We start from the raw sequence: 14473 nt of genomic DNA on the forward strand, positions 1-14473 counted from the left end.
TACCCCTACTCACCTTATACCCCCAATAGTCATCTCATACCCCCACTCACCTTACACCCCCAATAGTCATCTCATACCTCCACTCACCTCATACCCTCCACTCACCTTATACCCCCAATAGTCATCTCATTCCCCCACTCACCTTATACCCCCAAGTCATCTCATACCCCCAATAGTCATCTCATACCCTCACTCACCTCATACCCCCAATAGTCATCTCATACCCCCACTCACCTTATACCCCCAATAGTCATCTCATACACTCACTCACCTTATACGCCAATAGTCATCTCATACCCCCACTCACCTTATACCCCCAATAGTAATCTCGTACCCTCCACTCACCTTATACCCCAATAGTCATCTCATACCCCTACTCACCTTATACCTTCCAGTTACCCCCAGTATTTATCTCACAGATCCTTAGTTTAGTATACAGTATATTGTTTAGTACATGATGTGGTGTCTTCTGTCGTTTTCTCTGCAGTTTTATAACGTTGGACATTGAACTGAGGAAAGTGGAATCCGGAGCTTTTCATGGACTCAAAAAGATCACTGAAATGCGAGTATCACCCCCCCCCCCTTTCCAGGATGTCAGATCTATAGGGTCACATTAAAGGGTTATCCTAGGATTTAAACTATAAGTAATGAAATAGTGCAAATAGCATTATCAGTCACCTTCTCCTTCTGGCAGTTGACAGTATAGTCTCTTTTTATTTCCCCTGCAGGAGAAGTCTACTCGGCTAAACTGCTATGTTACTGCAGAGACTCTGCTCCTTCCTCCTCTGGAAGCAGACAGTGTAGTCCCTGCAGAGACTCTGCCCCTTCCTCCTCTGGCAGCAGACAGCATAGTCCTGATATTGACTCTTCACCTTCCTCCTCTAGCAGCAGACAGTATTGTCCCCTCTAACTTCCATACAGAAGGAGTCTTCTTAACTATACCATCATATTAGTATAAAGGCACTGCTCCTTCCTCCTCTGGCAGTTGACAGTACAGTGTGTTCTAACTTCCCCTGTAGAAGGAGTCTTCTAAGCTATACTGCCATGTACTATACAGGTTCTGCTCCTTCCTTGACAAGCAGAGAGCTCATCAGGTGGACGGGGACAGTGACTGAGCATGTGTGTCCTCCAGCACTCATCTCATCAGGTGGATGGGAAGAATGACTGAGCATGTGTGTCCTGCAGCACTCAACTCATCAGGTGGATGGGGAGAGTGACTGAGCATGTGTGTCCTCCAGCATTCAGCTCATCAGGTGGATGGGGAGAGTGACTGAGCATTTGTGTCCTCCAGCACTCAGCTCATCAGGTGGACGGGGACAGTGACTTATCATGTGTGTCCACCAGTACTCAGCTCATTAGGTGGATGGGAAGAATGACTGAGCATTTGTGTCCTCTAGCACTCAGCTCATCAGGTGGACGGGAAAAGTGACTGAGCATGTGTGTCCTCCAGCACTCAGCTCATCAGGTGCATGGGGAGAGTGACTGAGCATATGTGTCCTCTAGCACTCAGCTAATCAGGTGGACGGGGACAGTGACTTAGCATGTGTGTCCACCAGTACTCAGCTCATCAGGTGGATGGGAAGAATGACTGAGCATGTGTGTCCTCTAGCACTCAGCTCATCTGGTGGATGGGGACAGTGACTGAGCATGTGTGTCCTCTAGCACTCAGCTCATCTGGTGGATGGGGACAGTGACTGAGCATGTGTGACCTCCAGCACTCAGCTCATCAGGTAGATGGGGACAGTGACTGAGCATGTGTGTCCTCCAGCACTCAGCTCATCAGGTGGACGGGGAAAGTGACTGAGCATGTGTGTCCTTCAGCACTCAGCTCATCAGGTGGATGGTGACAGTGACTGAGCATGTGTGTCCTCCAGCACTCAGCTCATCTGGTGGATGGGGACAGTGACTGAGCATGTGTGTCCTCTAGCACTCAGCTCATCAGGTGGATGGGGACAGTGACTGAGCATGTGTGTCCTCCAGCACTCAGCTCATCAGGTGGACGGGGAAAGTGACTGAGCATGTGTGTCCTCCAGCACTCAGCTCATTAGGTGGACGGGGAGAGCGACTGAGCATGTGTGTCCTCCAGCACTCAGCTCATCAGGTGGATGGGGACAGTGACTGAGCATGTGTGTCCTCCAGCACTCAGCTCATCAGGTGGATGGGGACAGTGACTGAGCATGTGTGTCCTCCAGCACTCAGCTCATCTGGTGGATGGGGACAGTGACTGAGCATGTGTGTCCTCTAGCACTCAGCTCATCAGGTGGATGGGGACAGTGACTGAGCATGTGTGTCCTCCAGCACTCAGCTCATCAGGTGGACGGGGAAAGTGACTGAGCATGTGTGTCCTCCAGCACTCAGCTCATCTGGTGGATGGGGACAGTGACTGAGCATGTGTGTCCTCTAGCACTCAGCTCATCAGGTGGATGGGGACAGTGAATGAGCATGTGTGTCCTCCAGCCCCCAGCTCACATGTACACTGCTATACACTGTGTGCACAAGGTGGTACCATACTATGTACAGTAAGCAAAAGCCCAGGTACCTCCCTTATTCTATACTGTCGGTATTCTATACATTACACTAGGGTAGATATATAGCAGGTTTATTTACAGTATATAAGTCTGATCATTTGTCCTATCAGTCCCTGGGGTGGAGGTATATAGTGGGTCCATTTATAGTATATAAGTCTGATAATCTGTCCTTTCAGTCCCCGGGGTGGAGATGTATAGTGGGTTTATTTATAGTGTTGAGCGGCATAGGGCACATTCGAATTAGTGATATTTCGCGAATATATGGACAAATATTCATCATATATTCGCTAAATTTGCATACTCGTAATATTCGCGTGTTATTTTCGCATATGCGGAAATTTGTATAAGCAAAAATTAGCATAAACGAAAAATTCACATATGCGAAAATTAGCATATGCGAAAATTCGTACACCACTCTCACACAGTAGTATTAGAGCCTTCTTTACACCACACAAGCTGGAAGCAGAGAGGGATGATCACTGTGATGTGTACTGTGAAAAAACAAACAAGCAAAAAAAAAAACGAATATTCCTAATTACGAATATATAGTGCTATATTCGAGAATAAAATTTGCATTGCAAATATTCGCGAGCAACACTATTTATTTATAGTATATAAGTTTGATCATCTGTCCTATGAGTCCCCCTGGGTGGAGATCTATAGCGGGTTTATTTATAGTATATAAGTCTGATCATCAGTCCTATCAGTCCTCAGGGTGGAGATATATACCATAAATAAACCTGCTATACATATCTGATCATTAGTCCTATCAGGCCCCTGGGTGGAGATGTATAGCGGGTTTATTTATGGTATATAAGTCTGATCATCTGTCCTATCAGTCCCCCGGGGTGGAGATATATAGTGGGTTTATTTATAGTATATAAGTCTGATCATCAGTCCTATCAGTTCCCGGGTTGGAGATGTATAGCGGGTTTATTTATAGTATATAAGTCTGATCATCAGTCCTATCAGTCCCCGGGGTGGAGATATATAGTGGGTTTATTTATAGTATATAAGTCTGATCATCTGTCCCCGGGGTGGAGATATATAGCGGGTTTATTTATAGTATATAAGTCTGATCATCTGTCCCCGGGGTGGAGATATATAGCGGGTTTATTTATAGTATATAAGTCTGATCATCAGTTCCCAGGGTGGAGATATATAGCGGGTTTATTTATAGTATATAAGTCTGATCATCTGTCCCCGGGGTGGAGATATATAGCGGGTTTATTTATAGTATATAAGTCTGATCATCAGTTCCCAGGGTGGAGATATATAGCGGGTTTATTTATAGTATATAAGTCTGATCATCAGTCCCTGGGGTGGAGATATATAGCGGGTTTATTTATAGTATATAAGTCTGATCATCAGTTCCCAGGGTGGAGATATATAGCGGGTTTATTTATAGTATATAAGTCTGATCATCAGTCCCTGGGGTGGAGATATATAGCGGGTTTATTTATAGTATATAAGTCTGATCATCAGTTCCCAGGGTGGAGATATATAGCGGGTTTATTTATAGTATATAAGTCTGATCATCTGTCCCCGGGGTGGAGATATATAGCGGGTTTATTTATAGTATATAAGTCTCATCATCAGTCCCCGGGGTGGAGATATATAGCGGGTTTATTTATAGTATATAAGTCTGATCATCAGTTCCCAGGGTGGAGATATATAGCGGGTTTATTTATAGTATATAAGTCTGATCATCAGTCCCTGGGGTGGAGATATATAGCGTGTTTATTTATAGTATATAAGTCTGATCATCTGTCCCCGGGGTGGAGATATATAGCGTGTTTATTTATAGTATATAAGTCTGATCATCTGTCCCCGGGGTGGAGATATATAGCGGGTTTATTTATAGTATATAAGTCTCATCATCAGTCCCCCGGGTGGAGATGTCCCCAATATTGCGCTGCGAAGGGGCGAAGAGAAAACAGATTTACATTCTAAGTCATAAACTTCTAAACCATGAATATGATATGTAAGGGGGGGGGGGGGGGGGCGTACAGCTTAACAATCACGGAAGGTGGGGGAGGGGTCGGCTCCATTACTTGTGAATAGGTGATACTTTACATGTTACAATATTACTGGACTTTGGCCACGCCCACCATTTTATCAGCACAAACTGAAGGAGCTGTTAAAAATTAAGTTGGGTAGAAATGTGGCCATATTTAGTATAGAGGGGGGCAGGGGGTTCTTGATGCTTGCAGACAGTCACCTGCTGGTATAGAGGGGGACGGGGGTCTCTTGGTGCTTGCAGACAGTCACCTGCTGGTATAGAGGGGGGGGGCGGGGGTCTCTTGGTGCTTTCAGACAGTCACCTGCTGGTATAGAGGGGGGGGGGGGGGGGGCGGGGGTCTCTTGGTGCTTGCAGACAGTCACCTGCTGGTATAGAGGGGGGCTGCGGTCTCTTGGTGTCTGCGGACAGTCACCTGCTGGTATAGAAGGGGGCTGCGGTCTCTTGGTGTCTGCGGACAGTCACCTGCTGGTATAGAAGGGGGCTGCGGTCTCTTGGTGTCTGTGGACAGTCACCTGCTGTTATAGAGGGGGGCGGGGTCTCTTAGTGCCTGCGGACAGTCACCATAACAGTGACATCCACATTGACCCCATAACAGTGACCTCCACAGTGCCCCCATAACAGTGACCTCCACAGTGCCCCCATAACAGTGACCTCCACAGTGCCCCCATAACAGTGACCTCCACAGTGCCCCCATAACAGTGACCTCCACAGTGCCCCCATAACAGTGACCTCCACAGTGCCCCCATAACAGTGACCTCCACAGTGCCCCCATAACAGTGACCTCCACAGTGCCCCCATAACAGTGACCTCCACAGTGCCCCAATAACAGTGACATCTACAGTGCCCCCATAACAGTGACATCTACAGTGCCCCCATAACAGTGACATCTACAGTGCCCCCATAACAGTGACATCTACAGTGCCCCCATAACAGTGACATCTACAGTGCAGTGCCCCCATAACAGTGACATCTAGAGTGCCCCCATAACAGTGACATCTAGAGTGCCCCCATAACAGTGACATCTAGAGTGCCCCCATAACAGTGACATCTAGAGTGCCCCCATAACAGTGACATCTAGAGTGCCCCCATAACAGTGACATCTACAGTGCCCCCATAACAGTGACATCTACAGTGCCCCCATAACAGTGACATCTACAGTGCCCCCATAACAGTGACATCTACAGTGCCCCCATAACAGTGACATCTACAGTGCCCCCATAACAGTGACATCTACAGTACCCCCATAACAGTGACCACCACTGTGCCCCCATAACAGTAACATCCACAGGTCCCCCATAACAGTGACATCTACAGTGCCCCCATAACAGGGACATCCACAGTGCCCCCATAACAGTGACATCTACAGTTCCCCCATAACAGTGACATCCACAGTGCCCCCATAACAGTGACCACCACTGTGCCCCCATAACAGTGACATCTACAGTGCCCCCATAACAGTGACATCTACAGTGCCCCCATAACAGTGACATCCACAGTGCCCCATTAACCGTGACAGCCACAGTTCCCCATAAAGCATTCTGCAGTCGTCCTGTGACTTGTAGTTCTGCAGACCCTTACTCCAGCCTCTGCTCCCTCCCACACAGATGCCCGCAGGGACGCTGCAGGTAATTGCCGCTGGTGTTTTTCTAAGCTCCCGGCCTGTGAAAACTTTGTGTAAGAGAAGAAAATGAAAATAAACCTGCGGCAGACGGCGTCTGTGTACGAGGAGAACGGAGCATCTGATACTTCTCTGCTTCCAGAGACGCTGCCAGGAAACTAGGCGAGGAGTGCCGATTCCTCTGGATACAACTATACGGCGACTGCCCTGATATCACAGCGCAAGCAGCAACAGCACAACACGGCCACCAGCACAACACGGCCACCAGCACAACACGGCCACCAGCACAACACGGCCACCAGCACAACACTGCCACCAGCACAACACGGCCACCAGCACAACACGGCCACCAGCACAACACGGCCACCAGCACAACACGGCCACCAGCACAACACGGCCTCCAGCACAACACGGCCACCAGCACAACACGGCCACCAGCAACACATGGCCTCAAGTACAACATGGCCTCCAGCGCAACACGGCCACCAGCAACACATGGCCTCCAGCACAGCACAGCCACCAGCAACACATGGCCTCCAGCACAACACGGCCTCCAGCACAACACGGCCACCAGCGCAACACGGCAACCAGCGCAACACGGCCACCAGCGCAACACGGCCACCAGCGCAACACGGCCACCAGCGCAACGCGGCCTCCAGCGCAACGTGGCCTCCAGCGCAACACGGCCACCAGCAACACATGGCCTCCAGCACAACACGGCCACCAGCAACACATGGCCACCAGCAACACATGGCCACCAGCAACACATGGCCACCAGCAACACATGGCCTCCAGCACAACACGGCCTCCAGCACAACACGGCCTCCAGCGCAACACGGCCACCAGCGCAACACGGCCACCAGCGCAACACGGCCACCAGCGCAACACGGCCACCAGCGCAACACGGCCACCAGCGCAACACGGCCTCCAGCGCAACACGGCCTCCAGCGCAACACGGCCACCAGCAACACATGGCCTCCAGCACAACACGACCACCAGCAACACATGGCCTCCAGCACAACACGGCCACCAGCACAACAACGCCTCAAGCACAACACAGCCACCAGTACAACACCGCCTCAAGCACAACAATAGATGCACTTCATGTTGTGGATGGGGTGTTCTGCTTTGCAGACTCAGTTGGAGGAGCATTAAACCCTTTCCATCCATGACATACTACCTAAGGCAGGGCCATATTGGTTGCCTGTCAGCTATACATGGACAGACAAATCTCACTGCCAAACCCTTAGTAGGTCTAAAAGAAGGTTCCACATTCACGGTGGGGGATGTCTGGCTCTATAGTCTCGGTGAGAGACGTCTGGCTCTATAGTCTCGATGAGGGATGTCTGGCTCTATAGTAACGGTGAGGGACGTCTGGCTCTATAGTCTCAGTGAGGGACGTCTGGCTCTATAGCCTCGGTGAGGGACATCTGGCTCTATAGTCTCGGTGAGAGCTGTCTGGCTCTATAGTCTCGATGAGGGACGTCTGGCTCTATAGTCTCGATGAGGGATGTCTGGCTCTATAGTAACGGTGAGGGACGTCCTGGCTCTATAGTCTCGATGAGGGACGTCTGGCTCTATAGTCTCGGTGAGGGACGTCTGGCTCTATAGTCTCGGTGAGGGACGTCTGGCTCTATAGTCTCGGTGAGGGACGTCTGGCTCTATAGTCTGGGTGAGGCACGTCTGGCTCTATAGTCTCTGTGAGGGACGTCTGGCTCTATAGTCTTGGTGAGAGCTGTCTGGCTCTATAGTAACGGTGAGGGATGTCTGGCTCTATAGTAACGGTGAGGGACGTCTGGCTCTATAGTCTCGATGAGGGACGTCTGGCTCTATAGTCTCGGTGAGGGACGTCTGGCTCTATAGTCTCAGTGAGGGACGTCTGGCTCTATAGTCTCGGTGAGGGACGTCTGGCTCTATAGTCTCGGTGAGGGACGTCTGGCTCTATAGTCTCGGTGAGGGACGTCTGGCTCTATAGTCTCGGTGAGGGACGTCTGGCTCTATAGTCTCGGTGAAGGACGTCTGGCTCTATAGTCTCGGTGAGGGACGTCTGGCTCTATAGTCTCGGTGAGGGACGTCTGGCTCTATAGTCTCGGTGAGGGACGTCTGGCTCTATAGTCTCGGTGAGGGACGTCTGGCTCTATAGCTTCGGTGAGGGACGTCTGGCTCTATAGTCTCGGTGAGGGACGTCTGGCTCTATAGTCTCGGTGAGGGACGTTTGGCTCTATAGTCTCAGTGAGGGACATCTGGCTCTATAGTCTCGGTGAGGGACGTCTGGCTCTATAGTCTCGTAGTCTCGTTGAGGGAAGTCTGGCTCTATAGTCTCGTAGTCTCGGTGAGGGACGTCTGGCTCTATAGTAACGGTGAGGGACGTCTGGCTCTATAGCCTCGTTGAGGGACGTCTGGCTCTATAGTCTCGGTGAGGGACGTCTGGCTCTATAGTCTCGGTGAGGGACGTCTCTCTTTATAGTCTCGGTGAGGGACTCCTGGCTCTATAGTCTCGGTCAGGGACGTCTGGCTCTATAGTCTCATGAGGGACGTCTTGCTCTATAGTCTCGGTGAGGGACGTCTGGCTCTATAGTCTAGGTGAGGGACGTCTGGCTCTATAGTCTAGGTGAGGGACGTCTGGCTCTATAGTCTAGGTGAGGGACGCCTGGCTCTATAGTCTCGATGAGGGACGTCTGGCTCTATAGTCTAGGTGAGGGACGTCTGGCTCTATAGCCTCGGTGAGGGACGTCTGGCTCTATAGTCTCGGTGAGGGATGTCTGGCTCTATAGTCTCGATGAGGGACGTCTGGCTCTATAGTCTCGGTGAGGGACGTCTGGCTCTATAGTCTAGGTGAGGGACGTCTGGCTCTATAGCCTCGGTGAGGGACGTCTGGCTCTATAGTCTCGATAAGGGACGTCTGGCTCTATAGTCTCGGTAAGGAACGTCTGGCTCTATAGTCTAGGTGAGGGACGTCTGGCTCTATAGCCTCGGTAAGGGACGTCTGGCTCTATAGTCTCGGTGAGGGACGTCTGGCTCTATAGCCTCGGTGAGGGACGTCTGGCTCTATAGTGATGTGAGGGACGTCTGGCTCTATAGTCTCGGTGAGGGACGTCTGGCTCTATAGCCTCGGTGAGGGACGTCTGGCTCTATAGTCTCGGTGAGGGACGTCTGGCTCTATAGCCTCGGTGAGGGACGTCTGGCTCTATAGTCTCGGTGAGGGACGTCTGGCTCTATAGTCTCGGTGAGGGACGTCTGGCTCTATAGCCTCGGTGAGGGATGTCTGGCTCTATAGTCTGGGTGAGGCACATCTGGCTCTATAGTCTCTGTGAGGGACGTCTGGCTCTATAGTCTCGATGAGGGACGTCTGGCTCTATAGTCTAGGTGAGGGACGTCTGGCTCTATAGCCTCGGTGAGGGACGTCTGGCTCTATAGTCTCGGTGAGGGATGTCTGGCTCTATAGTAACGGTGAGGGATGTCTGGCTCTATAGTAACGGTGAGGGACGTCTGGCTCTATAGTCTCGATGAGGGACGTCTGGCTCTATAGTCTCGGTGAGGAACGTCTGGCTCTATAGTCTCGGTGAGGGACGTCTGGCTCTATAGTCTCGGTGAGGGACGTCTGGCTCTATAGTCTCGGTGAGGGACGTCTGGCTCTATAGTCTCGGTGAGGGACGTCTGGCTCTATAGTCTCGGTGAGGGACGTCTGGCTCTATAGCCTCGGTGAGGGACGTCTGGCTCTATAGTCTCGGTGAGGGACGTCTGGCTCTATAGTCTCGATGAGGGACGTCTGGCTCTATAGTCTCGGTGAGGGACGTCTGGCTCTATAGTCTAGGTGAGGGACGTCTGGCTCTATAGCCTCGGTGAGGGACGTCTGGCTCTATAGTCTCGATAAGGGACGTCTGGCTCTATAGTCTCGGTAAGGAACGTCTGGCTCTATAGTCTAGGTGAGGGACGTCTGGCTCTATAGCCTCGGTAAGGGACGTCTGGCTCTAGTCTCGGTGAGGGACGTCTGGCTCTATAGTGATGTGAGGGACGTCTGGCTCTATAGTGATGTGAGGGACGTCTGGCTCTATAGTCTCGGTGAGGGACGTCTGGCTCTATAGCCTCGGTGAGGGACGTCTGGCTCTATAGTCTCGGTGAGGGACGTCTGGCTCTATAGCCTCGGTGAGGGACGTCTGGCTCTATAGTCTCGGTGAGGGACGTCTGGCTCTATAGCCTCGGTGAGGGATGTCTGGCTCTATAGTCTGGGTGAGGCACATCTGGCTCTATAGTCTCTGTGAGGGACGTCTGGCTCTATAGTCTCGGTGAGAGCTGTCTGGCTCTATAGTAACGGTGAGGGATGTCTGGCTCTATAGTAACGGTGAGGGACGTCTGGCTCTATAGTCTCGATGAGGGACGTCTGGCTCTATAGTCTCGGTGAGGGACGTCTGGCTCTATAGTCTCGGTGAGGGACGTCTGGCTCTATAGTCTCGGTGAGGGACGTCTGGCTCTATAGTCTCGGTGAGGGACGTCTGGCTCTATAGTCTCGGTGAGGGACGTCTGGCTCTATAGTTTCGGTGAGCGACGTCTGGCTCTATAGTCTCGGTGAGGGACGTCTGGCTCTATAGTCTCGGTGAGGGACGTCTGGCTCTATAGTCTCGGTGAGGGACGTCTGGCTCTATAGTCTCGGTGAGGGACGTCTGGCTCTATAGTCTCGGTGAGGGACGTCTGGCTCTATAGTCTCGGTGAGGGACGTCTGGCTCTATAGTCTCGGTGAGGGACATCTGGCTCTATAGTCTCGGTGAGGGACATCTGGCTCTATAGTCTTGTAGTCTCGTTGAGGGATGTCTGGCTCTATAGTCTCGTAGTCTCGGTGAGGGACGTCTGGCTCTATAGTAACGGTGAGGGACGTCTGGCTCCATAGCCTCGTTGAGGGACGTCTGGCTCTATAGTCTCGGTGAGGGATGTCTGGCTCTATAGTCTCGGTGAGGGACGTCTCGCTCTATAGTCTCGGTGAGGGACGCCTGGCTCTATAGTCTCGGTCAGGGACGTCTGGCTCTATAGTCTCATGAGGGACGTCGGGCTCTATAGTCTCGGTGAGGGACGTCTGGCTCTATAGTCTCGGTGAGGGACGCCTGGCTCTATCGTCTAGGTGAGGGACGTCTGGCTCTATAGTCTAGGTGAGGGACGTCTGGCTCTATAGTCTAGGTGAGGGACGCCTGGCTCTATAGTCTCGATGAGGGACGTCTGGCTCTATAGTCTAGGTGAGGGACGTCTGGCTCTATAGTCTCGGTGAGGGACGTCTGGCTCTATAGTCTCGGTGAGGGATGTCTGGCTCTATAGTCTCGATGAGGGACGTCTGGCTCTATAGTCTCGGTGAGGGACATCTGGCTCTATAGTCTAGGTGAGGGACGTCTGGCTCTATAGTCTCGGTGAGGGACATCTGGCTCTATAGTCTAGGTGAGGGACGTCTGGCTCTATAGCCTCGGTGAGGGACGTCTGGCTCTATAGTAACGGTGAGGGACGTCTGGCTCTATAGTCTCGATGAGGGACGTCTGGCTCTATAGTCTCGTCGGGGCACTAAGCTCTGTATTTCTCAGTAGTCATCTGGTTCCGTAGTACTGATGGAGGGATGCTCAGCTCTGCAGTTCTGACGCCCCCTGCTGGACAATCTTCTGTAGCACAGGACAGTGTTAGGGTCACATGTATGGAGGCGACTAAAACACATGTTTCTAGACAGACAGTCGGTCAGTGCGAAACCTGCCGTCGCTTTCGGGCTGAGCGGGGGGTCAGCCAAATTGTGCGCTGTGCTACGCCCGCTGACATCATGCTGACAGGGATTAGAACTGATAATGTTCTGATCAGAGCACATATGGACTGGGTTATAGCTCCATCGCTCACCTCCCTGCTTAACCCCTTCCTGGGGGAAAACTGGATACAAAATAAATTCTGTGACTAATATCCAGTGAGTGCGGCACGCTGCGCCTCGCACCTCATCTCCTCAAAACTCCGGGACAGGTTGATTTAGACCACTGTTTTCCATCCAGGGGAGCTCCAGCTGATGCAAAACTACAACTCCCAGTATACCTGGAAAGCCTTTGGCTGTCCAGGAATACTGGGAGTTGTAGTTTTGCAGCAGCTGGAGGACACACTACTCTAAGCCTAAGGGAAGGGCAATCCTTCAGCCATGGTTCCCTAGAGGTTTCCTCCACTGGGGTTTTGCCTCTTTAAGTGCTGTAGGTTGTATGGGCATGCTGTGACTTGTAGTATTGCAACAGCTGGAGGCACACTGGTTGGGACACAATACCCTAAGCCCAAGGGATGGGCAATCCTTCAGCCATGGTTCCCTAGAGGTTTCCTACACTGGGTTTTTGCCTCTCTTAGTGCTATTGATTGTCCGGGCATGCTGGGAGTTGTAGTTTTGCAACATCTGGAGGTTCATAGTTTGAAGGGCTAGGTCAGTGTTTACCAACTAGTGTGCCTCCAGCTGTTGCAAAACTACAATTCCCAGCATGCCCGGACAGCGAAAGGCAGTGAAGAGCCCCTCTTGTCTATTGGACGGTCTGTGTGCACTATAGTCCCCTCCACCTGCAGCGCTTGTGCCCCGGGAGCCATTACCCCGCTGTACTTTTTATTTTGCAGAGAAATCCGAAGTCTTATGAATCTGAACTGTATCGAAACCGGGGCCTTCCAGGACCTGCCGATGCTGAATTATCTGTAAGTGTAAGGGGGTCGGGGGGCTGGAGCGGCCATTGTGACCCTCATCAGATGTGGGGGTGTCCCAGCCAGACACCATAGCGTTAAATCGTCTTCCCACCATTCAGGGTCATTATCCCAGGATAGGTGACCAATGGGACCCCCACCAATCATGAGAGCGGGGGACCCCTTGTTCCCTGATTCACTCTTTTTGGGACGTCTCTTCTCGTGATCGGTAACTTCCACCATTTATTTCCGATCCTGTAGATAACGCTTAGTTTTGAGGTATCACCTGTACCCAATAGCTGAACCCCAGGTACCCCAATATTTACTATATAGAAGGGTGGGAGCTCCGGGGACCCTTCAGGGCTGAACAGTTCACATATTCGCTTGTTCTCTTTCCGTGCAGGGGCCCGTGATACAGGGAGAGTTTTGCTCGTAACAATTTGCGGTGCAGCAGTGGTCTTCAACCTGCGGACCTCCAGATGTTGCAAAACTACAACTCCCAGCATGCCTGGACAGCCGTTGGCTGTCCGGGCACGCTGGGAATTGTAGTTTTGCAACATCTGGAGGTCCGCAGGTTGGAGAGCACTGGTGATTGGCGGGTGTAGATGCGGGTTTTGCATCTTCTCTTCTCTTTTTCAGGGGCATTCTGAACACCGGCCTCTCCATTTTCCCCGATTTAAGCAGAATCCACTCTCTGGTTGGCAGCGTCTTTGTGTAAGTCACATGATCAGACTGTTACATTGTTACAAAGTCTCCTGTGAACAGCGGATTACATCTCATGGACAGTGGCCCTTAATGCATAAAGGGCCCCGCTATCACTTAAAGGAAGTATCCAGTGTCTCTACTGTCTACAGACGGCATATAAAGACCTTAGAGGTCTATGCGGGGGGCCCCTGAGGTCATGGGGCCCTATAAGATGTATTATTAGTGTAATGTAACGTCATCTTACAGTCCATGGATCAGTCGTCCTTTCTTGTTCCTCTGCAGGGAGATTGTAGAAAACCCTAACATGGCGGTGCTGCCCGCCAACGCGTTCCAGGGCCTATCCAGCGGATTCCTGACCCTGTGAGTAGCGCCCCCCGCAGCCTCTCCGCTCATCTGCAGGTTTTCTGAACATTTTTATTTAATTCATTTGTCTCCTGTCTCTTCAGTAAACTCTACAACAATGGATTCCGCGAACTGCAGGGCCACGCCTTCAACGCCACAAACCTGACCATCGTGTAAGTACTCACTGACCCCCAGGGGCCCCAGATGTGTGCGGCCACAGTCACTAGAACACAATAATACTCAGCAGTTACTGAGACACAATAATACTCAGCAGTTACTGAGACACAATAACACTCAGCAGTTACTGAGACACAATAATACTCAGCAGTTACTGAGACACAATAACACTCAGCAGTCACTGAGACACAATAACACTCAGCAGTCACTGAGACACAATAATACTCTGCAGTCACTAGGATACAATATTACTCTGCAGTCACTAGGATACAATAATACTCAGCAGTCACTAGGATACAATAATACTCTGCAGTCACTAGGACACAATAATACTCAGCAGTCACTAGGACACAATAATACTCAGCGGTCAATAGGACACAATAATACTCTGCAGTCACTAGGACACAATAATACTCA

At 51.2% G+C, this 14473-nt stretch overlaps 1 protein-coding gene across 2 annotated transcripts in view; it reads left to right on the top strand.

Moving 5' to 3' along the window:
• TSHR (thyroid stimulating hormone receptor) overlaps positions 1–14473 on the top strand; it is a 55078-nt gene that overhangs the window by 23397 nt on the left and 17208 nt on the right. For both annotated transcript variants that reach the window (XM_056546712.1, XM_056546713.1), the window contains 5 exons: positions 488–562; positions 12773–12847; positions 13472–13546; positions 13820–13897; positions 13984–14052. In XM_056546712.1, coding sequence (XP_056402687.1) covers positions 488–562; positions 12773–12847; positions 13472–13546; positions 13820–13897; positions 13984–14052 — 372 coding nt within the window. The remainder of the gene's footprint in view (positions 1–487; positions 563–12772; positions 12848–13471; positions 13547–13819; positions 13898–13983; positions 14053–14473) is intronic.

This window comes from Hyla sarda, chromosome 11 (assembly GCF_029499605.1).
Source record: "Hyla sarda isolate aHylSar1 chromosome 11, aHylSar1.hap1, whole genome shotgun sequence".
In the NCBI taxonomy this organism is placed as follows: Eukaryota; Metazoa; Chordata; class Amphibia; order Anura; family Hylidae; genus Hyla; species Hyla sarda.